Genomic DNA, 27894 nt, shown 5'->3' with positions numbered 1-27894 from the left:
AAACTAAAATATAATCATTTTTTAAATTATAGAAAACATGATTGTAAGACCACATCTATTTCATTTTTTTGTTAAATTAGTCTTTTTTTTTTTTTTTGGTTTCTGTCTTGCGAGACTACAGTGTCTCACCCCCTGAACATCTTCAGTTACAGCCACAAACCTGAATGGATGATGTTGGGATTTTGTGTGATAGACCAACACAAAGCAGTGCCTAACTGTGATGTTGGTGGAAACAGATGAATGTTTTAAAAAATATATTTATTAAAAACTCTGAAAAGGTTAGTATAGATTTGTATTTGTAGAGCCACCCCTCACTGCAGTTACAGCTGCAGGTCTTCTACCTGCTTTCTACATCTAAAATAATAAAGGTAATATCCATTTGCAGATTAGCTCAAGCTCAGTCAAGTTGGATGTTTTTACATCTTCTCCCAGAATCTCAGATTTAGTTCTGGACTTTGACTGGGCCATTCTATGAGATGAATGTGCTTTGATCTAAACCATTCCATTGTACTCTGGCTGCATGTTTAATGTCATTGTTCTGTTTTAAGGTGAATCTTTGTTCCTGTGTCAGGTCTTTTACAGCCTCTAACAGGTTTCTGTGTGCAGCGTTGCCCTGTATATAACTCCATCAGCTTGGCTTTCTTTGCATGATGCTTCCTCCACGATGTTTTACCATTCATAGCGGTTTGCATGTAGCCTAAAAGGGTACGGTTTGGTCCCCGACCAGAGCACCTTCTTCCACATGTTTGCTCTGTCGCCTAAATGGCTTGTGTTAAAATGCAAACGGGGCATCTCATGGCAACAAGGGTTTTCTTCTACAAACTCAAGGTCAGACCTGTGACCACATGTTCTCCCACCTGAGTTGTGGATCTCAGCAGCTCCTGCAGAGTTACCATGGGCCACTTGGCTGCTTCTCCGATCAATGCTCTCCTTGCCCATCCTGTCTGTTTAGTTGGACATCTTGGCAGGTCTGCAGCTGGTCCATGATGGCTTGAACAGATCTCTGGTAGATGTTTTAGAATCTAACCCTGCTTTAAACTTCTCTACAACTTCCCTGTCTGGTCTGCTGGGTTCGTGGGTTTCCATGATGCTGTTTGTTCTCTAATCTTCTCAATCCACTTTACAGTTATGTACTTTTTTGTGTTTGTCTTTCACAGAAGAGCCTGCTACAATGCATTGAAGTTTGTGTTGTATGTTGACTGTATTGTTTGAATGACTACATGATAATGGAATGCTTCAGAGCCACTGGAAGAGATTAGTAGGGCAAACTACCCTTTTTTTACCTAACTGACTTTGGCAACAGGAGTCACATCTGCAGCTCCATGACTACTATGATACAAATCTGAGATAAAACCAAGCTACCACTCAGTGGCAACAATTAGTCATGTTAAAATTCAGACAGGTTTTTATTTAAACCCAGAACAATCACATGATGCTGTTCTTGACTTGTCCTTTAAGTGGGAAGTTATTTCTTGTGACACTCAGGGAACTACGTTCTGAATTACCTGGCAACGCGGCCGAAGTTAGCCGCCTTTGTGACCCAGGCTTTGATCCAGCTGTACGCCCGGATCACCAAACTGGGCTGGTTTGACTGTCAGAAAGATGACTACGTCTTCAGAAACGTCATCGCTGATGTGACACGATTCCTTCAGGTGAGAGACTCAAGGGATGCAGGTCCTGCTCAAACATCCTCTGAGACAGTTCTTCTTTAGTTATCAGTTCCAAAAAGTTATCTCACTTTACATACTTAAAATAAATTTCAATAACTTTGGGTTCCGGTGTTGACAGGAAAATTACAGAATTATAGGGACAAAAAGCAAAGTGTACCGGAGTCAAATTCCTTGTTTGTCTGTTCAGACTTGGCAATAAAGCTGATTCTGAATTGACATATTTTCCAGGTCTGAGAAAGTACAGAAAGATGCTAGTATTTCCAGACTGTTCCCTGTTCCATTGTCTAAATGTTGCATCCATCTCCACCCATCCGTCCATCCGTTTATCCTTTCATCTGTCAACCTGACCACCTACTTGTTTATCTCTGCATTCAACCGTTCATCTGTCCAACAATTTTTCCATCCATCCTTCTGCATTGTCATCCACTCATTTATCCCTCCATCCATCCATCTTTGCATCCATCCATTTGTTTGTTTTTGGCTGCATTTAAACCCTGACCTGTGTGTGTGTGTGTGGGTGTGTGTGTGTTTACAGGACAGCGTGGAGCACTGCATCATAGGCGTCACCATTCTATCCCAGCTGACAAATGAGATAAATCAGGTAGGTTTTCATTTTAATGTGTTTTGGTCTCAAATGTCACAGTCTGAGGTGTATAGATAAGACATGGAACTGGACCAGTGGAGGCCCTCGAAAATGACCCAAAATGAGCTCCAGTAGCCGAGTCAGAACAGATCCATGCGTTTGGTGTGGGTTGGTGTTACTTTGTGAAACAGCCAAGACTGTAAGCAAATGGATCACTGGCAGCAGATTTCTCAGCTGTGGTCAACAGATGCTCTCAGGAAGATGTGCACTGGTCTGCCATGTCATTAATGCCGTAATTAAACTCAAAGAATCTCTAGATTTATTCTTGATTAAAGCATCTAAAAGAACCCACCTTCTCAAAAATATGAAAGACCCCTCTCACTGGCTCTTGTGCCTTTAGACTCTCTGAGATCATGGTTTTGGTTTTGATGGTTTTGAACTTGGGTCTCGTTCAGAAAGCAAAGCATCAACATTAATATTACTCCTCTGGAAAATGGTCTCAGTCTGTGCCACTGAATCTGCTGGTGTACATCAGCATCAGAAAACAGAGCTGCCATGGGAACAGTTTTCCTACATGTTGGTTTTTTGTCTTCCTCAGGCCGACACGACGCATCCGCTGACCAAACATAGGAAGATAGCTTCATCGTTCAGAGACTCATCGCTATTCGACATCTTCACACTTTCCTGCAACCTCCTCAAACAGGTCAGTCCCGAAGGTTCACCGAGGTCAAGAAGGGGATCCTGACTTTCCCAATGGAATAATAATGAAAAACATATTTTAAACAAAGGTACAATAAGAAATTGGTCTAAAACCATCAGTACTTTTAAAAAGCAAAGGAAACTAAATCAGAGACTTGAAAATCAGTGTGATGTGACCATACGTAGATCATAGGACATGACTTTAAATCCACACTTGTTAAAACCTTTAAAAAAATCACACACAGTCAATATGAAACATTCCTGGGCAGACAGTCTGTCATACTTCTAAAAGCCGGGTATGAAATGAACAAAACTACAAACATTTGGTGGGGGCTTCAGCCTGACTATCTGCACCATCAACCCACACATCTTCCACCAGAAACCAACCCAGCTCACAATGCCAGCTTCCACCTGTCGGTGGATCATCAGTTTCCAACTGACAGATTTTCTACCGGACAAGAATCAGCACCGGTTGCCCCCCAGGGATGTGTTTTCTCCCCACTCCTCTTCTCAGACCTGTCTATGATACTCCTGGAGGTTGCAGATGACATGTCTGTTATTGGACTCATCCAGGACAGTGATGAGTCTGCATACAGACAGGAGGTGGATTGGCTGGTCCATTGGTGTGGTCAGAACCACCTGGAGCTTAAACCGCTCCAGACAGTGAAGATGACGGTGGGCTTCCAGAGAAAACCCCCCCACATTGCCTCCACTCATCATCCTCGACAACGCTGTGTCTACTGTGGATCACTTCTGGTTCCTAGGAGCCACAATTTCTCAGGTGGTTCCACCTTACTTCCTGCGGCAACTCAGGAAGTCCAACCTTCTACAGGAGCTGCTGGTCATCTTCTACACTGCCATTATCCAGCCTGTCCATCTCATTGGTTTGGATCATCTACGAAACAGGACCGACCCAGACTGCCAGAAACAATTAGGTCTGCAGAGAGCCTTCCCTCCATCCAGGACTTGTACAGGTTTAGGGTCAGGAAAAGGGCAACGAATGTCTCTGCAGACCCCACACATCCTGGACACAAACTGTTTACACCATACATATTTGGACCAGTTCAACCATGACCTTCTGTTTTGTAAAAACACTGTACCTATACATATTTACAAATAAAACACACTTTTATTTTTATTTCCCTTTTAAATATATATTTGAAATGTCTTCATTAAGAGCAAAGTGGAACCAAATTCAGACTCTGTGTTTTTGGGCCAGTCAAGCTGGTTCTGATTGTGAAATGTATGAGAAAGTGACCAGCATCTGTAGAGCTCATGTAGCTGCCAGCAGGCAGAGAGCAGTGCAGATGATCGGATGATGGAGCTTCTGTTGTCGTCCCGTTTCTAGGCCTCAGGGAAGAACCTGAACCTGAACGATGAGTCCCAGCACGGCCTACTGATGCAGCTCCTCAAGCTCAGCTACAATTGCCTCAACTTTGACTTTATAGGAACTTCCACAGATGAGTCATCAGATGACCTTTGCACTGTACAGATTCCAACATCATGGAGATCAGGTGACTGAGCGTGGAGCACAGTTGTTCGCAAGAAAACACAAAAAGGAGCCTTTCTAATTTAAAGCTCCGAAAACAAATGTTTCTTTTTAATTCAGGCTTTATTTCAAAATGCAGCTAAAATGTATCATAAATGTGAATTCATTTTTGTATTTTGCCGTAGACTAAATCCCTGCCAACATTTAGTGTTCATTCCCTTTCTCACTTATCTCCATTTTGTGACATGCTAACCAAACGTAAATATATTTTTCTGGGGTTTCATGTGATGGACCAAAACAAAGACCTACATAATTGGCTTGAGGAACAAACATGATTTCAAATTTTCTATTTTTGGAAATAAACATTTTGAAACAGAGACAGTTATTTAATTACCCCCTAAATAAAGCCCAGTGCAACCAGTCGCCTTTAGAGGTCACCTCATTAGTGAACAGAGTCCAGACCTGGATGTTCTTCAGGTCAAGTTATAACCCACCATCTGTTTACTGTATTAACTTAGTGTTTTATTTCTTTTGTTTCTCTCCTGCAGCGTTTCTCGATTCCTCCACCCTGCAGCTGTTTTTCAATTTATATCATTCCCTCCCTCCATCCCTTTCCCCGCTGGTAAGTGGGAGCACTGGTGTGATGGGACATGAAGGGTCAGCAGTAACGTTTCTGGTGTGATCCTGAGCTGGTTGTGTCCCTGTGCAGGTGCTGTCATGTTTAGTTCAGATAGCCTCTGTCCGGAGATCTCTCTTCAACAACGCGGAGCGAGCAAAGTTTCTCTCACATTTGGTGGATGGCGTGAAGAGGATATTGGCGAACCCGCAGGTAAGGAAGTCAAATGATGCAGGTGAACCCTGTTCTTCCAATCAGGGACCACGCTGTCATGTGTTTCTGTGCAACAGTGTTTGCCGGATCCCAACAACTACCATGAGTTCTGCCGTCTGCTGGCGAGGCTCAAAAGTAACTACCAGCTGGGGGAGCTGGTCAAAGTGGAGAACTACCCCGAGGTGATCCGTCTCATAGCCAACTTCACCGTAACCAGCCTGCAGGTGAGCATTGTAGCATCCACTCCCACCAGTCTTGAATGACAGAAAGTTCTGGGTTCTAACAGAGGCCGTACGGGTTACTCCCTGTGTGTTGTTCTGGGTTCCAGCACTGGGAGTTTGCCCCCAACAGTGTCCACTACCTGCTGAGTCTGTGGCAGCGCCTGGCAGCGTCTGTCCCCTACGTCAAAGCCACCGAGCCCCACCTGCTGGAGACCTACACCCCAGAGGTGACCAAGGCCTACATCACGTCGCGGCTAGAGTCAGTCCATGTCATCCTCAGGTGGGTTCTGTTGAAGCCTCAAAACCGCCTACAGAAATGTCCCAGAACCCCAGACAAAACACTGTCCCACGTTTTGGTTCTCCTCAGTGGTTCCCACCGGGGAAAACATCTGTTCTTGTCTTTTTCCTGAGGTCAACATGAAACCATTTACCTTTTCATGTCTGCAGCTCTATGATGAGACCCTCTCATGGTTTAATGATAGACAAGTCTCCGTCTCTCAGATGGCTTCCCCCCTGAACCACTGATTTATTTTGCCAGATTTCATGACAGGGACAAGTAACATGATCAGGAAGAATGAGCCTGAGAATACAGGAGGTCAGATCTGCACTGGAAGCTCAGTTGCTTGGTGTTAGGAAGAAATCTTTGAACCATAAGGTTTAGCAGATTTTGTAGGATTTTAAATGATAAACCAACACAAAGTTCTACTTCCTACATTTTTTACAAATCAGAATTTGAAAAGTGTGATGTTTAATTGTTCCGTTTCAGCCCCCTCGCTTTGGCACCCTGAAATAAAGTCAAACCACCCAGAAGGACAGAGACCTCTGCATGCATTTGTTCCCTGCTACGTCTCTCCTCTTCTACTCAACACAGCCCTTCTCATTCTCTCTGAAAACTAAAGCTGAGCATGTTCTCCCCACAGAGACGGCTTAGAAGACCCCCTGGATGATGCCGGTCTGGTCCAGCAGCAGTTAGACCAGCTGTCCACCATCGGCAGGTGCGAATACGAGAAGACCTGCGCCCTGCTGGTGCAACTGTTCGACCAGGCGGCTCAGACCTACCAGGAGCTCCTGCAGTCCACCAACTCCAGCGCCGCAGACGTCACGGTGCAGGAGGGTACGCCCAGCAAACACGTCTCAGGCCACCCGTCTTGATGTTGTTTTAGATAGAGTCTCAGTTCTCCTGTGTGTGCAGGTCGCCTGACGTGGTTGGTGTATATAATTGGTGCGGTGATCGGTGGACGGGTATCGTTTGCGAGTACAGACGAGCAGGACGCCATGGACGGAGAGTTGGTCTGCAGGTAGGAAATGTTTCAGAATTATTTAAAAACAGAACTGAGCCACAATCCAACTGACCCAACAAGAATAAGGTTCAGTCACCACTTCCTATTGATGCATCTTTCTGCTCAGATGTTGTAATTATATAATATCCCTTTCACACAGTATGTCAGGACACACTGTAGTTTCTAACCAGGTTTTGTTTTGAACGTCAGGGTTCTGCAACTGATGAACCTGACGGACTCTCGGCTCGCTCAGGCAGGCAATGAGAGGCTGGAGCTGGCCATGCTCAGCTTCTTTGAACAGTTCAGAAAGATCTACATTGGCGATCAGGTGCAGAAGTCTTCAAAGGTGAGTCCTGCATGCTTCTGTGGAGAGGGATAGATGACAGAAACCCTGCGGTGTCTGTCGAATGACGTTTGTTCTCCCTCTCTACTGCATAAACTTCAAATTCTGACCTTCTCAGATAAGTGGTGGAAAGTAGAAAGTGTGTTGTTGGTTTGTAGCAGTTGTCTGTAAAGAAAACATGCCTGGAACCTGGCAGTCTGTTCCCAGAGGTCTGCAAGGTTGTTACCAGGCAAGGTTTCTCCTGTAAAAGTGAATGGAAATGAAGCTTAAAACACCAAAGCAAAGACAGAAGTCTGCTGTTCTAACAGCTATTATCTTAGTAATTAAGTATTCTGACAATTAATCAGATTAAACATGGGCACAGATTTTAAACCTATTTATGAGTCATAGAAATACATGAAAAAGAAAATGCAAGTAAACAAATAATGCATTTAGTTAAAAAAAATCCCTTTTTATTGCTTGACATACAATAAAACAGCAGGTCTTTAGTGACCATTAAAACGTTTGAAGTAAAAGCTGCATCTGGAGCTAAAACAGAAAGTTCCACCAACCTGTCAGAAGATGCGCCCTTTCTACCCAACCAATGCAGTGCCTTCCTGCCTCTGTAGTGAAAACGGTCACAAACAGTAAAGTGTAAAAAGCGTCCCTTGCATTTTGAATTCTGGATTTTTAAAGAGATTTTTAAAATTAAAAAGCATAAGGTTATCCAAATAGATGAGAAGGCTTCTAGTGAACCTAAGTGCTGGTTACACTTATCTAGTTTTTTTTTATGACCCTTTTCCACGGCTCGATTTGGCCCTACTCGACTCCACTTGGCTCGCTTTGTGAGCGTTTCTGTTTTTTCTGTACCGGTACCTACTTTTTTGGTCCCTGGTCCTGAGCGGGTCCAATCTGGGCTGAGTAGGGACGACATGTGACGTGACCAGACTGCTGTTCACTGTAAATAACCCAGAAGTTCTGCTTGGTTTGTTCTTCTTCTGTGTGTCCACACAGTCTTTATCAGCAGCTTTAGCTTTGGGATTTAGGAGCTTCAGTGATGTTTCCTCTGGTTACCGTAGCCACCAGTGGAGGCCTTCACCAACCCTTAGAAAGGAAGTAACCTTCTGAGAGTAGGTCCTGTGTGTTTGGATTCTTCTTGCTTTCCTGCTTTGTGAGCTGAAAATGAATGGTGAGAGCAAAGTGTCTGGCTGTGTCCCTCACTGCCTCGGGAAAATCAGCCGTCCAGACCAGAATCATGTGGCCAGCAGACTCTCAGCATCTGCAGAGGCAAAAGGAAGTCAGGATGAGTTGGATGTCATTAAATAATCCCACTGTTTGTTTTCCAGCTTTATCGACGATTATCAGAGGTTCTGGGGTTGAACGACGAGACGATGGTACTGAGTGTCTTTATAGGGAAAATGTAAGTAAATGTGTCTGACGATTGTTTTCCTGATAGTTTTGGTTTGACTCTAATATGTTTGATTCTTTCTTCCAGCATTACTAACTTGAAGTACTGGGGCCAGTGTGAACCAATCACCTCCAAAACACTCCAGCTGCTCAATGACCTCTCCTTAGGATATCCTTACTGAGTGTGTGGAAGTGTGTGCTCTCTATGTTCTTGTTGGGATAAGCTGCTCAAACCTCGTCATGGTCTCAGGTCTGAACCCCACAGAAATACGGACTTGATGTCAGGAGCTTCCAGGGTGGAAGGGTTAGAAGGAGTCCGTTTCTGGAGCTTACCTCAGCATGCTGAAGGTTCTGGTATATGTTGGGTTAATGTTCAGAGGTCACACAGGAACAGTAATGCAAGGCTTCCTGCCTGAAGCAGTCTGACCTTAAAACTGATGAACTTCCTAGAAATCTTCACACTAAGAGTCTGTTACATATTTACTGCTTTCTGAACCTAACGAACCAAACAGCTTACACTTAGTCTGAAAGTTGTCTGCAGACTTTAACTAGTCTCTGGCATCATCTAAGTAAGGGCAGACTTCTTATCTTATTGAAGTCTTTATTACTAACATAACATTTCATTTTCCTTCGGGATTAATAAAGTATTTTTGAATTGAATATATACTGCTGGCTATACCGTACTATCATACTTGTTGCATATTTTTACCACATTTTAGACTGATAATTTTCTGGCAACATTGGGAAGACATGAACTGGTTGCTCTCATCAACCAGTCCTGCCCTGGGCAGAGGCGACTGAGATGGACAGAGTGGGGGGTTTGAACCGGCAACCCATCGGTTAGAGGACGACCCCTACCACCTGAGCCACCAGTGCTTAAAGAAGCAAAAACGTCTCTGTGTGTAAAGGCTTCCTGATAACATGTTCATCTGGAAAGAAATAAACTGCCGCTATTGTACGCCCCAGCAGGTGTGTTTTCTCCTTGACTTCCTGTTTGTCCACATACAGCAGTGTGAGGAAGCTGGTGAAACTCAGCGCAGTCCAGTTCATGCTGAACAACCACACGGTGAGTATTTCACTGACACGGATCCAGATCAGACTTCCAGACTTGGAGGCTGATCTATCACACGCAAACACACTCATTCAGTCTGTGTAAGAAGTGTGTTGTTGCTTTTCTGTGACAGAGCGAGCACTTCTCCTTCCTGGGTATAAACAACCAGTCTAACCTCAGCGACATGAGGTGTCGGACCACCTTCTACACGGCACTGGGACGCTTGCTGATGGTCGACCTGGGTAAACACAAACGCAGAGACTCATGGAGGACCGTTGGGGTAGAGCTTGGTGATTTGTCTGCTGGCAGCATTGTAATGGTGTGCTGTGTGTAGGTGAGGACGAGGACCAGTTTGAACAGTTCATGTTACCTCTGACGGCAGCATTTGAAGCTGTGGCCCAGATGCTGAGTACGAACACATTCAACGAGCAGGAAGCCAAGGTGAGGTCAACGCATTCTCTGCCGTCACATCAGACCCCAGCTTTTATTTCTTTTAGTTTGAATGAACCCGAAGCACCGTTTGGTTCTGTCTTAGCAGTTTAACTTATCTGTCTTTCTCTTGCAGAGGACTTTGGTGGGTCTAGTCCGAGACCTCCGAGGCATCGCGTTCGCCTTCAACGCCAAGACCAGTTTCATGATGCTGTTTGACTGGATGTATCCTAAAGCCGACAGAAGAGCAGCGCAGCTCAGATCCTACAGCGGCTGTCTCTGCTCAGTTTACCTGAAATAACTTGGACTTTTTGGGGTTTGGTAGGAGGAAGTCTCCTTAACCAGCTCTGCAGATATCCGACATATATGCCCATCCTTCAGCGGGCCATCGAGCTGTGGTACCACGACCCGGCTTGTACCACACCCGTCCTCAAACTCATGGCGGAGCTCGTTCACAACAGGTAGACACTTCTTGTGCTGCTGACTGCTAATACATCAAAGTTGGACTGTAAGCTAATGGTCTCTGGAGGTACGATCCCACTGATGCCACTGGCCGTTTTCCCCACCAGACTGGGTCCAGTATCTTGATGAAAAACCAGTTCTTTGTGTTCTGTTTCTGTTGTTACACTCAGTACAACACGTACACAGATTGCTCCCTCATGAAACCAACCTAAGATTTCTACACAACTAGCTAGACCAATGAGATTGCAGTTCAGGGAGGCCCCTCCCCTTCAGCTGCTCCGTCTCATTTCCACATTCTTACTCTTCACCTACCTAACCTGACTTATAAGCACCCTGCATGCAGCTTAACTGTCTGGCTGGAGGAGAGTTAGCGCTACCTAGTGGCTTGCTCTGGAACTACGTTACTTCTGCAACGTTAACATTTCCAGTCTGCTGGTCCCTGTAAGCATACACTGTTGGAAAAACTGGACTAGATTTTAGAAGTAGTTCCTATTGCGAACTAGTAGATGGCACTGCAGTACCAGCTGATTAATCATGTAGAAAAGCAGATATTTATGCTCTTTTCTACATTAACTTGATAAATGGTTGCACACAGAATAGAGAACTTTAGAAATATGAGTCTTTAAGTATCCAATTTAGATATGAAAAACGTTTCTGAACACTGATTATTTTAGGTTAAAGTCATATTTTTGTTTGAAACAATAAAGGCAGATTGATCCCATCAGCACCAGTCAGTCCCCATCTTTCTTCACCAGTAGGCATATGATATGTTCTGGTTTTGGGACAGAGACGGCAGGTAGTGAGAGTTCAGTTAAACCTCGGGGGTTTTTCTCTGCAGGTCACAGAGGCTTCAGTTTGACGTGTCGTCACCGAATGGAATCCTGCTGTTCAGAGAAACCAGCAAGATGATCACCACATATGGTACTTGGACTGGAATACGACCTTTAACCCCAGAAGGTCCAGTCTTAAATGTTCCAACCTGAAGTTTTATGGAGCGAGAAACAAGCATGTTTGTTTTGATCTCAGGGAATCGGATCCTGACGCTGGGAGAGGTCCCGAAGGAGCAGGTGTACGGCGTGAAGCTGAAGGGCGTCAGCGTATGTTTCGCCATGCTGAAGGCGGTGCTCAGCGGAAACTACGTCAACTTCGGGGTCTTCCGTCTCTATGGCGATGACGCTCTGGACAATGCCTTGCAAACCTTTATCAAACTACTGCTCTCCATCCCACACAGTGACCTACTAGTATGTTGACCTTTTCCTGCTGTCAGACATGTTTTTCCTGCAGGTTTCTAACCTTTATTTAAAGCTTTTTATGGGATGCTGTATACTGACCCACGTTTCTAAACGGTCTGGGAAAGTATGGAATCTGATTTCAGTATTTTCCAGGTTTGAAACAGAGAAAGAAAATTGGTTTGAAAACATTTCCACAAACTTACTTCAGTCCTTCTTCAACCCTCTCTTTTGTCCCTTTTTGTATATTTCCTTGTTTCTGTGCCCCCTTCTCACTGTGTATCACTCATGTTCTTCCTTATTTACTTCTGTTTGTCTTTCCTTTTTGGTCTCCTTATCTCTGTCCTTGCATCCTTGTGTGCTACCTTTCTTTCTTCTCTTCTTTCCTTCCTTGTGCCCTACGACCACTTCTTCCCCTTGTCCTTCTTTACTTTTATTCCTCCCATGTTTATACCTAACTTCTTATTTTTGTCCTCCCTTCCTTCCTCCCTTGTCCTTTCTTTCATCCATCATCCATCCATCCTATTAGTCTTTCATTGTTTTAGAGGACTCAAACCTCTGAGTCATGTGATTGGACCCCTGCTGATGCAGATTTCCTGTTCCATGTAAAGAAATGAATCAGACTCCGTATGGCTGTGCTCTCTGCCCTGCAGGACTATCCGAAGCTCAGCCAGTCCTTTTACTCTCTGCTGGAGGTGCTGACTCAGGACCACATGAACTTCATCGCCAGTTTAGAGCCGCACGTCGTCATGTACATCCTGTCGTCGATATCAGAAGGCCTCACTGCACTTGGTAAGCCGTGTGGCAGTCAGGTCTGACTCTGAGGTTTGTGTTGATTTGTTGCTTTCACAGATCTGTGTGTGTGTGTGTGTGTGTGCCAGATACGATGGTGTGCACCGGCTGCTGCTCCAGTTTGGACCACATAGTCACCTACCTGTTCAAGCAGCTATCGCGCTCCACCAAAAAGAGGCCTGCTCCCATGGCAACAGACGACCGCTTCCTGCACATCATGCAGCAGCACCCAGAGATGATCCAGCAGGTCAGATCATCGGCTCACACCTTTTCTTCCTTACACACACACATTCACACAGCTAAAACCTGCTGTTCCTGTGCTCATCATGCAGATGCTGTCCACTGTGTTGAACATCATCATCTTCGAGGACTGCAGGAACCAGTGGTCAATGTCCCGGCCACTGCTAGGCCTCATCTTACTCAATGAGAAGGTAGCGTCCTCTGCCTGCTCATATCTGTGACTATGAATAGTATGTGTGTTTAAAGGTGTGTGTTTGGGTGTCCTGCAGTATTTCGCTGACCTGAGGAACAGTATCGTCAGCAGTCAGCCTCCTGAGAAGCAGCAAGCCATGCACTTATGTTTTGAGAACTTGATGGAGGGAATAGAGAGAAACCTTCTGACGAAGAATCGGGACAGGTGGGTGGTGTCACCTCTCCTTTGTGTTGTTCCCACATTGGCTCACAGGAGGATGGAGTCTGTGCTTCCATGAAACGGTTAAACGAATACCAGATAGTAAGGTGAAGATTTCAATGGTGATTAATTCAGTGAAGAAGGCGTGTAAGAGCTGTAGCTCTGAGACCTAACAGACCAGTCCCCTACACAGGGATTTAAAAGCTCTATGACTCGGATGACTTTCCTGGTATGAAAACAGCACAGGATGGTTCTTTTTGGGTCCAGGGGCCACAGGCAGTTTATCAGACGACCCCCAAACACTGAAGCCACAGTACACTCTAAGGACAGTGAAGTATGGTAGTTCAAGCATCATGATATGGGGATGTTTCTCTTACTATGCTGTCGGGCCAGTTTATCGCATACAGCAGATTATGGATCCGTTTGCAAATCGGACCTTCCTCCGATTGAAAACTTATAGGGTGACATTAAAGTTGTTCCTGAGACAAAGCCGAGAAATGCAGAGGAACTGTGGAATGTTGTCAAGTCATCCTGGCTGGAATACCTGTTCACAGGTGCCAGAACCGGGTCGACTCCATGCAACACAGATGTAAAGCAGTTCTCGGTTATACAACTAAATATTAGTTCAGTGATTCACAGGAACGATAAATCCTTTTCAGTTTATAGAGTAAATATCTGGGTTTTTAAAGAAAGCTGCAGACTGACCGCCTGATGTTCATTTTCTGTAATGTGATGAAAAGATTAATGCATTTTTCTTCATGGTTTGATTTAAAATATAATGTGTAGTTTTCCCAATGCATAGACATAAAACTATTCTAAGGATTTGGAGCTTTTCTCACATTTTTAAACATACTGCTATTATTCTGAACACAACTGTATATTCTTTAGTATGGAGGCTGAGCTCCAAAAGTTGTTTTTGTCTCAGAGCCGTAAAAAAAAAATTCAATAGCCAGTTGTGATTTATTCATGTATCATTATTTCTTTAAGCTTTTTTGCGCTATGATATAAAATAATGTCTTTAAAGTTAGGGATTAATCATATTGTTAAATTGAGTCTTGATCTATTTGCAGTAGTTTGTGCACAAAGTCAGCCGGTAAACCTGAAAAAGGCTCTTTCCTCCCTGCAAATGTTTAATATTTCTCTGCACAAGAATTCCATGAGTCCAAGTATTTCCATAATACATGGTTCCTACTCAGGCTGAGGAGTGTCCGATTACTTTAATACTTGTATTTTAGTATTTCTCAGGTCTGAATAAGGACGAAAAAACACTTGTCTTTCATACTTTCTTCCCTGTCCCACTGTCTTGTAGAATTGTAGCCAATTTTGACATAAGAATTTGTGGGAACCCTTGTAATAATTTGTTAGAATATTTGACCTGTCATGGTTGAATTTTAAAGTTGTGTGTGTTTGTGTGTGTGTGTAGGTTCACACAGAATCTGTCCGTGTTCAGGAGGGAAGTCAATGACAGCATGAAGAACTCGACGTACGGCGTCAACAGCAACGACATGATGAGCTGACATTCCACACGGCAGAGTCTCACCCAGCCGCAGAGCGGGCTCACCCCTCCCCTCACCCACCTGCCACTGCTCCACAGGCTCCCCTCCCCCTACATCCTCCACCCCCCTCCTCCCCCACCTCCCTCCCTGGGCCGGGATGCCTAAGGGATCATCTCCTCACCCCGACACCACATTGGCTAAACTTTCCCACCTTCTTTTTGATATAAGCATATATACATATATACAGATCTATTTTAAAGCCAGCCTGCGTTGGTCTGACTGGTCTGGCTGTTGTAAGGGGGGGGGGGTGCATGTCTCAGCACGTCTTGGCACTCTAAAATCACTGACAGAGGAAGGCAAGCGTGCTGCGGCTGGAAACGGAGGAACGGGGAGCAAGGGAGGAATACCCGTAACCGTAGTAATCCGCTTCTGCCTGCCTTGTATAGAAAACACACAAAACCAAGTGTACATTTTTTTTTTCGTAACATTTTGAACAATGTTTATAATGATCGACTTTAAACCAGATGAGTTGAGGATTGAAACAAAAACCCACGTGTGATTGAGCTTTTTACAGTGTAGTGAGTTAGTGAAAACTGTCCGTCTGCGTGGGATGAAGAGGAAGAGGAGGGGTGAGTCACGGAGGAAGTCGTAGGGTGAGGAACCAGAGGTTCACACACTAACAGAAAGGGAGTCAGAGCACCCATGCTGTACATTTTTCTCAGTCTCTGCTTGAAGTGATGTAAATAGTCTTAAAGGAACATTCTGCTGTTTTTCCCCCCAAACTTCTCAGTGTGGGTCAAAAAGTTGAAATAAACAAGACTACTTGAAGGTTCTGTGCAAAAAGAAAGAATTAGAGAAATGACCTGCTGGATTTCCTCCTGCTTGGATTTGCTGCTCATTGTTTCTTTTTTTATGTTTGGAACGTGACACTAACTGAACATTTTTGGCTTTTCCACCAATTCCCAAAACAACTGAGTCTCTGTCTTTCTCCAGAGGTTTCAGTCAAGCTAGCTTTGATGTTTCTGCATCATGTTGGTTTTCATCCAGAATGGCCATATGAACAATCTGAGCTCCATTTCTCTTTATCTGATTGGACAACAGGGCAGTCCTATAGGTTTTATTCCTGCAACAGAGACCAAACATGTAAATTAACTGGATCATTTTTGTAATCTAAAAACAAAACAATAAAAGTTAAAGAAATCCAGTGAAAGATTTAACATAGTGATCACTGCTACCTTTCTCCCAGCCTTCCAGCAGTTTATTACAGTACAGAAGCTGGAGATGTACCATTACTCTGCTTTTCATATATTTTCAGCAGAATGTAAAACAGTGTAGGCTGAGAACATCATGGACAGTCCACTAAGAGCTCCAGCTGAAGGAGTTAGAGAATCATTTCTGCATCATTCCTCACTGCTGCTTTGCCCTTCAGCACCAGTAAAACATCTGCTCAGTTTCACTCTGCTCCCTTCATGTTTCAGTTCTGGTGCCTGAGTGCAGTAGAGCTGGAGTCTGTGAAGGTTCAGTTGATCAGAAACATTCATGAGATAAAAAACAGCAGAATCTTCCTTTAAAGCCTGACAGGGTCTGCAGGCGTCTCACACACGCCTGCTGCTCGATGAAATGTAAGGAACATGGTTGCAGTTCCGTTTCCCCCTCTGGCAGGCTCGGTGCAGTATCCATCATTTTGTTTACACTCTGGATTTCTCGGACCCCCGTTGAGGTCCTGCAGTGAAGTCCGTTTGGTGTGTGCATGTTGTGTGTGTGGAGTGGTGTGGTGTGGCTCTCTGTTGCCTGGTGTGTGTGTTGTCACTTGGTGAACCTGCGGTAGAGCCCAAACAGCCAAGGTGCATGTATGTATGGGTGTGTGTATGTGTGTGTGGCAGTGTTGAAGACAGACTCAGATTAATCACAAGGGGAAGCTAGCATGGAGACATCAATCACTCTGAAGGAGCCCAGTTGAGCCTGAAGAACCTCAGTAGAAGTCAGGACGGTGTAAAGGAGTCTTTTAGCAACGTGTGTTACTCTGTACGATGTTGCTGCTAACTGTTTGTGAGAACTAGCTCATCTCTAACCATATGTCAGCACTCACAGATGTTCCTAAGTTTGGTTTGTGTCCCTGATGTGAATGTGTTGGGTCCATAGGGTGAATAGCTGTTTGAGTTGTTTGGATGTCTGCTACATATAGTGTCAGCATTGTGACTGCAAATAAACCTCATTGATTTTTACAACACTGCTGCATGTGCATTTGTTCCTTTGCTCTCAGACACTCTGGATCTTCACGCCATCTGATCTTCAGCACGTTCTAGAGTACAGCATCAGATGGAAAACACCTTGTATGAAAAACTCTTTAAAAGCAGGAGCTTTGGCACTCCGCTGGTCTGGAGCAGGTCTGTGTTAAGCCAAGGCAGAAAGGCATCAGCAATGACCTATAGAAGCTGCCTCAATCTGGGAAGAGTTAAGCTGAGGACACAATAAACCATTTTAACCATATTTTACATCACATTCCCAGTTGGGAAAAGTCTGCATCAGTTGGGAACCCGATCTTTGCTGCAGTTACTTAAACAAGTCTGAAATGTAGAGCCTAATCTGGACCCAGTCACGTAGTGTGAACTGATCGAGCCAACTAAAAGCAGTGCTAGCAGCTAATGAAACATGGAGGGTGGGACACATCAGCTCAGAGTCATTATCCTGATGGTCATGTTTAAAACAAGCTTAATCATAAAAACAAAATAACAGTGGGCATAATACACACTATCAAATAATTATATCACAATCTGGAATACAAAATAATCTTTATTGTGTCTCCAAGTTAGAAACTTACCATGCAAATTCAAAAATAGTTTATTAATCCCAAAGGGAAATTAAACATTGTAGCTCATATGAAGGTTTCTTCAAGGAGCTGTTGTAGATGCTGATGGCTGTGGGCAGGAAGGATCTCCTGTAGCGCTCCGTCTTACAGCAGATCTGAAGAAGCCTCTGACTGAAGACACTCTGTTGTTGTGTTGTTGTAGGACAGTCTCATGAAGAGGATGATCAGGGTTCTCCATAATGTTCTTCATTTTATGAAGAATCCTTCTTTCCACAATGATCTCCAGAGGTCCTAGAGGAGTCCCCAGAACAGAACCAGCCTTTTTTATCAGCTTGTTGAGCTTTTTTAAGTCCCTGGTTCTGATGCTGCTTCCCCAGCAGATGATGGCAGAAGAGATCACACTTTCCACAACAGACTTATAGAAGATATGCAGCATCTTGCTGCAAACACCAAAGGACCTAAGCTTCCTCAAGTAGTACAGTCTTCTCCGTCCCTTCTTGTAGATGGCTTCACAGTTACATCTCCACTCTAGTCTGTTGTCCAGGTGAACACTGAGGTATTTATACTCCTCCACCACCTCCACTTCTTCTCCCATGATAGAAATAGTTTTTGACTTATTCCTGTTTCTCTTAAAATCTACAATCATCTCCTTTGTTTTAGTCACGTTCAAAATGAGATGATTGTTTCCACACCATGCCACAAAGCGGTCCACCACCTTCCTGTACTCAGCTTCTTGTCCATCTCTGATCCACCCCACAACTGCAGAATCATCCGAGTATTTCTGCAGATGACAAGAGTCTGTCTTGTACTGGAAGTCTGAGGTGTACAGAGTGAAAAGGAATGGTGAGAGTACCGTCCCCTGTGGTGCTCCTGTGCTGCTGACTACCTGGTTAGACTCACAACCCTTCAGTCTCACAAACTGTGGTCTGTTAGTCAGGTAGTCTTTGATCCAGGAGACTGTTGAGGCCTCCACCTGAGTCTTCTGGAGTTTCTGACAAAGCAAATCAGGTTGGATTGTATTAAATGTTCTGGAGAAATCAAAGAACGTGATCCTCACAGTGCTGCTGGCTTTGTCCAGATGACAGTGGGTTTGTTGAAGCAGGTGTTTGATGGCATCTTCAACTCCAACTCCACAGCGATAAGCAAACTGAAGGGGGTCCTCATGGTTTACTGTTTGCTTACTCAGGTGGGCCAACAGGAGTCTCTCTAGGACCTTCATGATGTGGGATGTCAGGGCAACAGGTCTATAGTCATTGAGGACTGATGGGTGAGTTTTCTTTGGTACCGGAACAAGACAGGAGGTCTTCCACAACACCGGAACCTTCTTCTGGGCCAGGCTAAGGTTGAAGAGGTGCTCTGCACAGGCCTTCAAGACTCTAGGGCTGACATGATCTAGACCTGCAGCCTTGTTACGGTTCAGTCTTTCCAGTTGCATCTTCAGTTGATTTCTTGAGACACACAGGTGGAAGGGGGCGGCAAAGGGGGCATCTTCTAATACACACTATCAATTATATCACAGTCTAGAATAAAAATAAAGTTTAATGTGTCTCCAAGTGAGAAATGTCAAGTGTATCTGTAGCAGATGGACTGAGCAGAACACGATTAAAAGCCAGAAGAAATCAGGGCCCGTATTCACCAAGATTCTCAGAGTCCTCACAGAGAGTTCCTATCTTAGCCTAAAAGTTCCTGGCAAGTACTCGTAGCTTAGGTTTGATTCACTCCACTGCTGAGAGCCTCTAAACGAGGACACGACAGAGATTCCTATCTTAGTGAGGAGGAGTGGTTGACCACGTTGGTAGGTGTGATGCTGTCTTCTAAGAGCTGTGATTGGTTGTTGCAAAAAAACAAAAAATAATCAAATGTGCTCCTAGTAATGAATGGAGAGAAATTAACGAATGATACAATGTAGACTGGATTCAGAAATATGTAAATCAAGATGATAAAACATAGCAACATTAAATTAATTGTCACACAGCATCGACATGTTTGAACGTAGCTTATTTACATGTTTGTCATTATTTTGATTTGCTTAATATGTTTACTGACCATGCTGGTCGTTTCCATAATGCATCTATTATTTCATTTCATATTAATATTAAAATACAGCAGCTTACTAAGATTGCTTTCTAGTATAACGAGGTTTAGTTTGGTAAAACGACCAAAACAAAACAGAAATAAAAGTGGAGAAAACCGAACTGAAGAGAGGAGCAGAGCCTGCTGGTGGAGGAGAAGAGAGGAGTGTTGAATGGTAGATTTGGTCCTGGGATCACGGTGGGAACAAACAGGCATTCCCAGCAGATTTTATTCATGTTAATGTATTATTGTTTCTATTATTTATTTAGAATAATATTACCTTACTACAGGTTGACCTTTACCTTCTCCTGCTGCTGAAACTATTTAATTTCCCTCTAATGGGATGATAAAGTTTAAATGATCTCTATATTAATAATTGTATGATTGTTATAGATGTTTATGTGCTCATTTACTCGACTGTTTAGGGAGTGCATCCATGCGCGATCGATCTGGTAGCATTTTATTAATTCACCGTTATTCGTTTTTCAGAGAAGATCTCTTCTTTCTCTCGTCTTCCTGTCACATTCTTAGGTTCATAAAAAGTCCTCCTCACTACTCTTAACATTTCCTCACCTAAGGAGCTCTCTTAAGGTCTCAGATGCTTCGTGAATAACTTTTATCCTACTGAGGGAAAATTCTAAGATTTTTCTTAGAATGGCGTCAGTAGGAGCTACTTTTAGTATTAGGATTCTTTGTGAATACGGGCCCGAATTACTTACCCAGCCATGGATCACTGCCGTGTTTTTTTTTTTTTTTCCGATATATTTTTTAACTTTGTAACAGATGGGATTTTAAATATAACACAGTAAAATAGCTAAATTAAAACCTACTCAACCAAAATTTCATAATACAAAAATCTACTTAATTACAGTAATGCAAGTAAATGTAATTTTTTACTTTGAAACCCTGCTGGCTTTAGTACATGTTTAGTACAAGTCAGATATGTTTTAACTTGTTCCTGCTCACTGTCAGCCAACCGGCCGGCCCAGTAGCACTCGTTCATGTGTTGACAGGTCCACTCCGCGGCCGCGCGCTGAGCTGATCTGCCTGACCGGAGGAGAGGAGAGGTGGAGAAGGCGTTGAGGCAAACAAGAGCGTGGTGTGTGACTATGGTGCCGAGCGCAACAGCTCCTCCACAGGATGAACCACCGGCCCACTAACCCATCAGCCCACTGGGGAAATCCTTGGTAGTCCCGTGTGCCTAAGTGCCCCTGCTTGAAGGTAACAGTCTAAACAGTTTGTATCCAGGATTTGTGGGGTCTGCAGAGAGGCCCTTTTCCTGACCCTAGACCTGTACAAGTCCTGGATGTCAGCCCCGATCCCAAACTAATTTGTTTATAAAGCACATTTAAAAATAATAAAGTTCTGTACTATAAGAGAATACGTAAAAATAAGTAAAGTAAAATCACACCTAAAGCAATGTCAGAGCTGTCGAGGCAATCCGTTCCATAAGTTAGAGGCCGCAACCATAAACCCACCATCCTAGGATTAAATGACTACAGGCCTGTAGCCCTGACGTCTGTGGTCATGAAATCCTTTGAGCGGCTGGTGTTGAAGCACCTGAAAGACATCACAAGCCCCCTGCTTACCGAGCAAACAGGTCGGCAGATGATGCTGTTAACTTAGGTCTACACTTCATCCTGCAACACCTCGACCACCCAGGGACGTACGCCAGGATCCTGTTTGTAGACTTCAGCTCCACCTTCAACACCATCATACCAGACATCCTCCACCAGAAGCTCACCCAGCTCAACGTCCCAGCCTCCACCTGTCAGTGGATCAACAGCTTCCTGACGGACCGACAGCAGCAGGTGAGACTGGGGAGCATCTTCTCCCAATCCAGATCAATAAGTACTGGTGCCCCCCAGGGGTGTGTTCTATCCCCACTCCTCTTCTCCCTGTACACAAATGACTGCACCTCATCGGACTCGTCCGTGAAACTCCTTAAGTTTGCAGATGACACCACTGTCATTGGACTGATCCAGGACGGTGATGAGTCTGCATACAGACAGCAGGTGGATCGGCTGGTACACTGGTGCAGTCAGAACTACCTTGAACTCAGCCCACTCAAGACTGTGGAAATGGTGGTGGACTTTCGGAGAACACCACCCCCATACACCCCCCTCACCATCCCCAACAACACTGTATCGGCCGTGGACCACTTCAAGTTCTTAGGAACCACCATCTCTGAGGACCTGAGATGGTCTTCACACATAGACACTGTTCGAAAGAAGGCCCAGCAGAGACTGTACTTCCTGAGGCAACTCAAGAACTTCAACCTTCCACAGGAGCTGTTGGTCATCTTCTACACTACCATCATTCAATCTGTCCTGTCTTCATCCATCTCAGTGTGGTTTGGATCATCCACAAAACAGGACAGGTCCAGACTGCAACAAATAATCAGGAATGCAGAGAGAATAATCAGAGCTGACCTTCCCTCCATCCAGGACTTATACAGGTCAAGGGTCAAGAAAAGAGCTGCCAAAATCTCTGCAGACCCCACACACCCTGCACATAAACTGTTTAGAGTTTTACCTTCAGGCCGCCGCTGCAGAGCACTGTTCACTAAAACCAGCCGCCACAGAGACAGTTTCTTCCCCCAGGCTGTTTCTCTGATGAACATTTAATAGAGTACAGAACAACAGCATACAGATGTTGCAAATGCACCTTTTCTATTAGATATGTGTATATTGTACATTGTAAATTGGTATATTCTGTAATGCAAAAACAGAACAAAAGAGCAAAGTGTACCGGAGTCAAATTCCATATTTGTATGTACGAACTTGGCAATAAAGCTGATTCTGATTCTGATCAACTCTGAGCTTCAGCAGCGTGTTTGGAGCAGCTGGTCTGCTGACCTTAGAGTCCATGAAGGAGAGCACTGGGGAAGCAAGTCTAGAAGGTATAGTGGAGCAGGGCCAGTAAGACATTTCAAAACAAATAAAAGAAAATCCAAATTAATTCTGTAGCAAAGAGCAGCCAGCACAGGAGTGATGTTCTCACCTGTATGATCGTGTTAGAAAATGAGCATCTGCATTTTGGACAAACTGAAGACGAGAGAGGACAAATTGTCTGACCCCAAAATACAGCGTATTACAATAATAAAAGCATGAATGATCTTTTCAAAATCCTGTCTGGACAAAATGGTCTCCATCTCGGTAATTTGATGCAGCTGGAAAAAGCTTGATTTTACTACAGACCTGTGTGTCCCATCTAAGGTCACCATCTAACTTCACCCCCAGATTGGTGGACTTCACATAAGGAGTCAAAGAGCCATGGTTCACATGGCCTGTGTCACAGTGGTCACTTAGGCATTACCATTGAAGCTCAAGAGTTCAGGGCCATCCAAGCGGCATTCCAACAAAAGACGAACATTCCTGTTTCCTCGTTGAAAGGAATCTAGATTTGGTGCATAAAAAACGAAATTCAGAATGAAACCCAAGGCCAGGAGAGACAGAGAGAAAAGAGGTCCCATGAACACTGCTGTTAGGGGACAGTTTTAGGTGTGCTTTTGGAAAGAAGAAACTGGTACATGTTATATTTTTACTACAGTTAGTCTTTTGCATCTTTTCAATCTTATTCTGATCACTTGAACCTGTTTGCTTTGTTGAAAATAAACCTTTTATTAGCACGTTTATTCACAATTCAGTTTTCATTTGGCAAGTGTCCATCACTTTAAAATCCAAGTTGTCTGGTTCCCTGCTGGGTAGACTTTTAAAAGAAACGCTGAGGTTTTAAGGTGAACTAATATCCCTCTTGGAGTCACACTATATGCAAGGACATCAGGGTGGATCAGGAGACAGACTGTGATTGAGAGAAAAACTGTTTCTAGTTAGTTTGGTTGGGATTAATGCCCAGCTAGGGTATGCAGAATCTCCGTTAAGTCGGTGCCAGTTTCCGGCCTTCCAGAATCAGTTGACTAACCATGGCGCTCAATGGTTACATTTGGCAAGGAGTAGCCTTGGTGTCCAGTGCTGGACCGATGAGCTGTACAGGTTCCCCTCTAGAGAGAGACACCAGCTCCCTGTACGATCTTCCCAGTTTATAGGGCCATGAAGCCATTTGCATTATTGATCTTCCTTCTCTACAAAAACAACTGGGACACTCTGCTCCTTAGAAACACAGGGTTCCGGTTGAGAATGCAAAGGACGTTTGGAACAATATCCTTTGGATTCAAACATCTAAAACCAGATCGAACACCATGTACGGGAAGTATTATGTTCCTCCCTCCTCTGATCTCCACAGGGACTCTTCCGTCTGTTCCTTCTGGCACGCGAGACAACAGACCCGGACACTCTGAGGTAAACTGCGGCTTATTTATTGCATTTATCACCAATGTTTCATTTTTACACATAGTTCCAAGAAAAGCAAGCACTGAATGAATCTTTAGAGGAAATATAAAAAAGCAGGATGGTAAACAGCGCTGAGCCTTTTAATAACATGCAACGCCTCTGCTCCTGCAGACTGACAGTTCATCTCTGGGTTCCTCAAGATGGAGAGCAGGGTGAAATGAGTTCATACTGGTCCTTACTGGTTTATCTGGAGGCTAGCTCTTTGACCGTTTGAACACAGCGTTGTTGTAGCCTTCTCTGTTTCGGGTGATCTCCACAGCAAAGAACTGGACTCTGGTGGCTGAAATCACCAAAAACAAAATGTTTAGTTCCTGATCTCAGAGACACGGTTTCGTCCACGGAGACACCCCCACCCACCGAATATGGTGTTCTCCTCGCTGTTGTCCTTCTCACAGTCCAGACGCAGCAGGGTGCCGTAGTTGAAGTCTTCCACGATTCCCTCAAACTGGTTGCAGAAGGGACGCCACCTCTGTGCACACACAGTTGCAATGGGACAACACAGATGGAGCACATCCATGTCACAAGGATCAACATTAAGAAAATAAATAAATCAGGAAAACTTCCTAAAACAACAGTTATTCTTCACTTTAGGCTGATGTTTGTTGTTTGGCTGCAGACATTATGAACCCTGGATTCTCATATATTTGACCAAATAAACAAATAGTCCTGCACGGTTTTTTAATCAAGATTTGTCTTTTCTTTCTGCTTTCTGGATACCATTTGTTGCACTTTTGACTGTCTTTTGCCTTCTTTAAAGTTTTTTACTTTTCCTGAAAAGATTAGAATTTTTCTCTACAACTTATCTTAAAAAAGGATTGGGAACCCTGGACAACTGTGGAACACTGACATGAAAACAACTCTGACTCTGGCAGACCTTTAAAATCTCAGTCATTTCTGACACATCTGCAGCAGATCCAAACTGACCTCTTTGGCTTCGTCTGACTTTAGGTCTTCCTCTTTCAGCTGCTTCACGTTGAGCTCTTTAAAGGTTTCTCTGAAACTCGAATAGATCTGGTCGTCCACCTTTGTCAGCTTGAGGAACTTCGGATCAACAGACGAAATGAGCTGAAAAGAAATGAGGAAATGTTGGAATCGGAACGTTGTAGTCTGGTCATTGTTTCTTTGTGTGGAGGAAAAACAGGAACGTTACATTGAAGTAGACCTCTGCGTGGTTGTAGGCCTTCATCGCCCACATGACTTCGAGCCGTGGCTGAAAGAACAGACAGAATGTTGAGCTCATTCTTTCACAAACACATTCCTACAAGCTTCTCTTTGCAGAAGTTGACTGATGATTGAGATGAAGATGTGCGCTCACGTCATTTCCATAGGCTTCAGCTGGCAGAGACAGAGCGTGTGCAGCTGCTGAGGCTCCTTCCACCCCCTGTTAACAAACACATTGTCAGATACCCACCCACTGCTGTGAATATGGAGGCAGCAGCCAGAGTGGGATCACAGTGTGTTTTTATAGTTTATTTAAAGAGATTTTCTGGTGTTAAAAACATCTGGTCTAAATTAAAGAAATGTTAGAACTATATTTACTAAAAAGAAAACGCACACATTGAGTCCACTGAGGCTTCCTGATCTGATTCAGTGTGTTCACAGTCCAAACGGTTTCCTGGGTCACCAAGAACTTCAAGATGAGAGGTTCAGTTGCAGGTAACAAGGCGTCAGCACGTCTGAGCGCGTCCGTGGAGCACCTGACCAGTATTGTCACCTCCTGTGGAGTGTCCACCTGAATCAGGTTCCCACCAGTGCAGAGCTTGCTCAACACTGCTAACAATCTGAGCGGACATAAGGTGGAATGTTTTGAACAATGGAGAAAAATTTGCAAAGAAGCCACCTCCATCTACAGGACAAACCAGGATGGACAGCTGAAGACTGCTACTTTCTCCAACTGTTTGGGACATCTGGAAAGACATTTTTCCAGAGAAGAAAAGGTGAACACTACCATGAGTTCTGTGTGGTACCAACAGAGAAGCATCCTGATATAAACCATGAGAAAGAGTAGGCTGCCCAGGACTCAACTTCTTCCAGCAATCCAGGATCACTTTAATGATCATCTGTAGATCTTCTAGCATTATGAAGCACCTTATCACAAGGCTATAGTGATGACTGTGGCTCCAAGACCAGAATACTGAAATGTTGGACCAGTGGACAGGACCTCACCAGAACTGAATCTAGGGTCAGTTCTCAGAAAGCAGGAGGATACACAAAAACCAGACTGGATCCCAGTTTAAGTAAAGCAGATGTTTGTCCACCTGACCACCAAACATTTGGCTCCTTGCAGGGTTTGTGAACACGTGTGTTCGCTAACTCTCGCGGTTCTTCGCTTAACCTCGGAGCCTATAGTGTTTTCCCTCAGGGACTCTTTGTGTTCTCTGAACAGGAGCAGCTCACAGACAGAGAAGAGACACACTGTAAACAGAAACACCGCAGTTTGTTTGTGATTAAAGTCCTACCAGAGCCGCCAGTCCCTCATGCGACGCCATCTTATTGCAAACCAAGATCGTCTATACGGTTTGATGTACCACCACATTTGTCGGCCTCAAACTGGAGCAATAAAATACTCTCTTTAGATTAGGAGAATGTAATAGTTTTGTAGTATAGCAGTATTTATAAAAACTAGTCCTAATGGATAACCACCACAAGTAGTCCTGTTAAAAAATATCAAATGGTCTGAGTGAGGTACAGTAAGGGTTTTCGAATACAGAGTGAGCCATCTTAGTTTCTAAACCTCTGTATTAAACTATGACACTTCGTGACGTCCCAGGTCTTAAAGGGCCAATTACACATTTATAATGAAGTCACCAGGCTTTGGATTATAAAAATTATTTTTAAACTTGTTTATATAAACACAGGACCTTATAGTGGATGTGCTTCAGACTGATAGATCAAGACCTTCTAAATATTAAAATTACTTGTTCTCTTTGGCCCATTGGCTGAGTAAGATATGAAGCCTGGTGTGCTGTTCTCTGGATCTTACGTGTCTTCCCCTGTAGCTCTGCCTAACCATACACTCAGGCTTTTAGATATCACGTCTGGGATGGACTCAATCAATCAATCAATCAATCAATGTGTATTTAACGCGGTCAAAGTGCTCAGCTAGAAACAGTAAGTAAAGAGACTGATAACGACCAGCCTGATATTTCTGCTCAACTGGAATTAAAAGCCAAGTTGAAAAGATGGGTCTTTAAAAGGGACCAAAAATCGTGTAAGGTGTTGGAATATTCCTGCTCCGCAGATTCAGCAGGGTCTTCCTCTCGTTTGGTCCGATGCAGGCCTGATTACGGGCAGCTGCTCTCTGCCTCCTCCCTCCTCCTGCAGACGCTGGTTCTCTTAAGGACCGTCAATAAATGTCCGAACCAATCACATTGCTTCTTGGTGGTTTTGCGTCTGAACAGCTGATTTTATGTATGATCAGCTGATTTAGGATGTTATTAAATACAGCGCCCCCTACCTGCATGTCATTAAGAAAACTTATGTGTCCTCTCTTCTTTCAGCCTTCAGGCATGATATATGATTTGTAAATAGTAAAATTATACTTAGGTTTCATCCGCTCCAGCCACTGTGGTCCTTAATATTATTGTAGTCGCTCTTGAGTTTTATGAACTTTTTCCTGCACTGTCTCAATGAAAACCTTCTCATTTCTCCTCCTCCCATAGCCAATCAGTGAAGAGCAGTTTGTTCACGTCACATGTGGTCCCGACTCATCCCCAGTCGGACCTGCTCAGGACCAGGGACCAAAATAGTAGGTACCGGTACGGAAAAAAACAGTAATGGAAACGCTCACAAAGCAAGCTGAGTGGAGTTGAGTAGGGCCAAATCGAGCCAGTGAAAAAGGGGAATACTTTTATTAAGAAGAGGTCGAACCCCAGCATGTTTAAAAGCAGCTGGGACACAGGCTGAGGAAAGAGAGGTGTTGATTAGATTAACAATATGAGGACCTACAGCCTTAAACACTTCCTTTAGTAGTCTCAGAGGATACTGTCACCTGGACATAATGAACCCTCAGCTTCCTGTATGTAATATGAAAGTCTAATAGAGAACAATTTGTAGAATTAGAAATGACA

The 27894-nt window shown here is 44.0% G+C and overlaps 2 protein-coding genes across 2 annotated transcripts in view; one reads left to right on the top strand and one right to left on the bottom strand.

Moving 5' to 3' along the window:
• xpo7 (exportin 7) overlaps nt 1-16818 on the top strand; it is a 60731-nt gene extending 43913 nt beyond the window's left edge. The window contains exons 4-28 of the mRNA XM_047372769.1: nt 1486-1652; nt 2206-2271; nt 2852-2956; nt 4301-4466; nt 4990-5063; nt 5151-5270; nt 5348-5494; nt 5599-5771; nt 6412-6605; nt 6684-6789; nt 6982-7117; nt 8440-8513; nt 8589-8669; nt 9503-9566; nt 9685-9793; nt 9886-9992; nt 10117-10205; nt 10334-10441; nt 11281-11363; nt 11469-11683; nt 12325-12463; nt 12553-12710; nt 12796-12894; nt 12973-13100; nt 14518-16818. Of these exons, the coding sequence (XP_047228725.1) occupies nt 1486-1652; nt 2206-2271; nt 2852-2956; nt 4301-4466; nt 4990-5063; nt 5151-5270; nt 5348-5494; nt 5599-5771; nt 6412-6605; nt 6684-6789; nt 6982-7117; nt 8440-8513; nt 8589-8669; nt 9503-9566; nt 9685-9793; nt 9886-9992; nt 10117-10205; nt 10334-10441; nt 11281-11363; nt 11469-11683; nt 12325-12463; nt 12553-12710; nt 12796-12894; nt 12973-13100; nt 14518-14611 (3002 nt within the window). The 3' untranslated portion in view covers nt 14612-16818. The remainder of the gene's footprint in view (nt 1-1485; nt 1653-2205; nt 2272-2851; nt 2957-4300; nt 4467-4989; nt 5064-5150; nt 5271-5347; nt 5495-5598; nt 5772-6411; nt 6606-6683; nt 6790-6981; nt 7118-8439; nt 8514-8588; nt 8670-9502; nt 9567-9684; nt 9794-9885; nt 9993-10116; nt 10206-10333; nt 10442-11280; nt 11364-11468; nt 11684-12324; nt 12464-12552; nt 12711-12795; nt 12895-12972; nt 13101-14517) is intronic.
• Nucleotides 16819-23774: 6956 nt separating this feature from the next.
• pbdc1 (polysaccharide biosynthesis domain containing 1) lies at nt 23775-26373 on the bottom strand. The gene is made up of 6 exons (XM_047373111.1): nt 26284-26373; nt 25140-25205; nt 24975-25034; nt 24749-24889; nt 24182-24293; nt 23775-24104 (listed from the first exon to the last, which is right to left on the bottom strand). Exons 1-6 carry the CDS (start codon nt 26311-26313, stop codon nt 24019-24021), a joined length of 495 nt encoding a protein of 164 aa, XP_047229067.1. The 5' UTR covers nt 26314-26373; the 3' UTR covers nt 23775-24018.
• Nucleotides 26374-27894: the final 1521 nt, after the last annotated feature.

The sequence above is a fragment of the Girardinichthys multiradiatus genome, chromosome 8 (genome assembly GCF_021462225.1).
Source record: "Girardinichthys multiradiatus isolate DD_20200921_A chromosome 8, DD_fGirMul_XY1, whole genome shotgun sequence".
Taxonomy (NCBI): Eukaryota; Metazoa; Chordata; class Actinopteri; order Cyprinodontiformes; family Goodeidae; genus Girardinichthys; species Girardinichthys multiradiatus.
The sequence above is the reverse complement of the archived record's forward strand: the minus strand, read 5'-3'. Positions and strand labels throughout refer to the sequence as shown.

Excerpts from the sequence above, each read along its gene's own strand:
- pbdc1 (XM_047373111.1), bottom strand. The coding sequence starts at position 26,313 with ATGGCGTCGCATGAGGGACTGGCGGCTCTG. Across the intron at positions 25,206-26,283 it reads ATGAGGGACTGGCGGCTCTG|GGGGTGGAAGGAGCCTCAGC; the intron begins GTAGGACTTTAA and ends GTTTGTTAACAG. Across the intron at positions 24,890-24,974 it reads ACGCAGAGGTCTACTTCAAT|CTCATTTCGTCTGTTGATCC; the intron begins GTAACGTTCCTG and ends ATTTCTTTTCAG.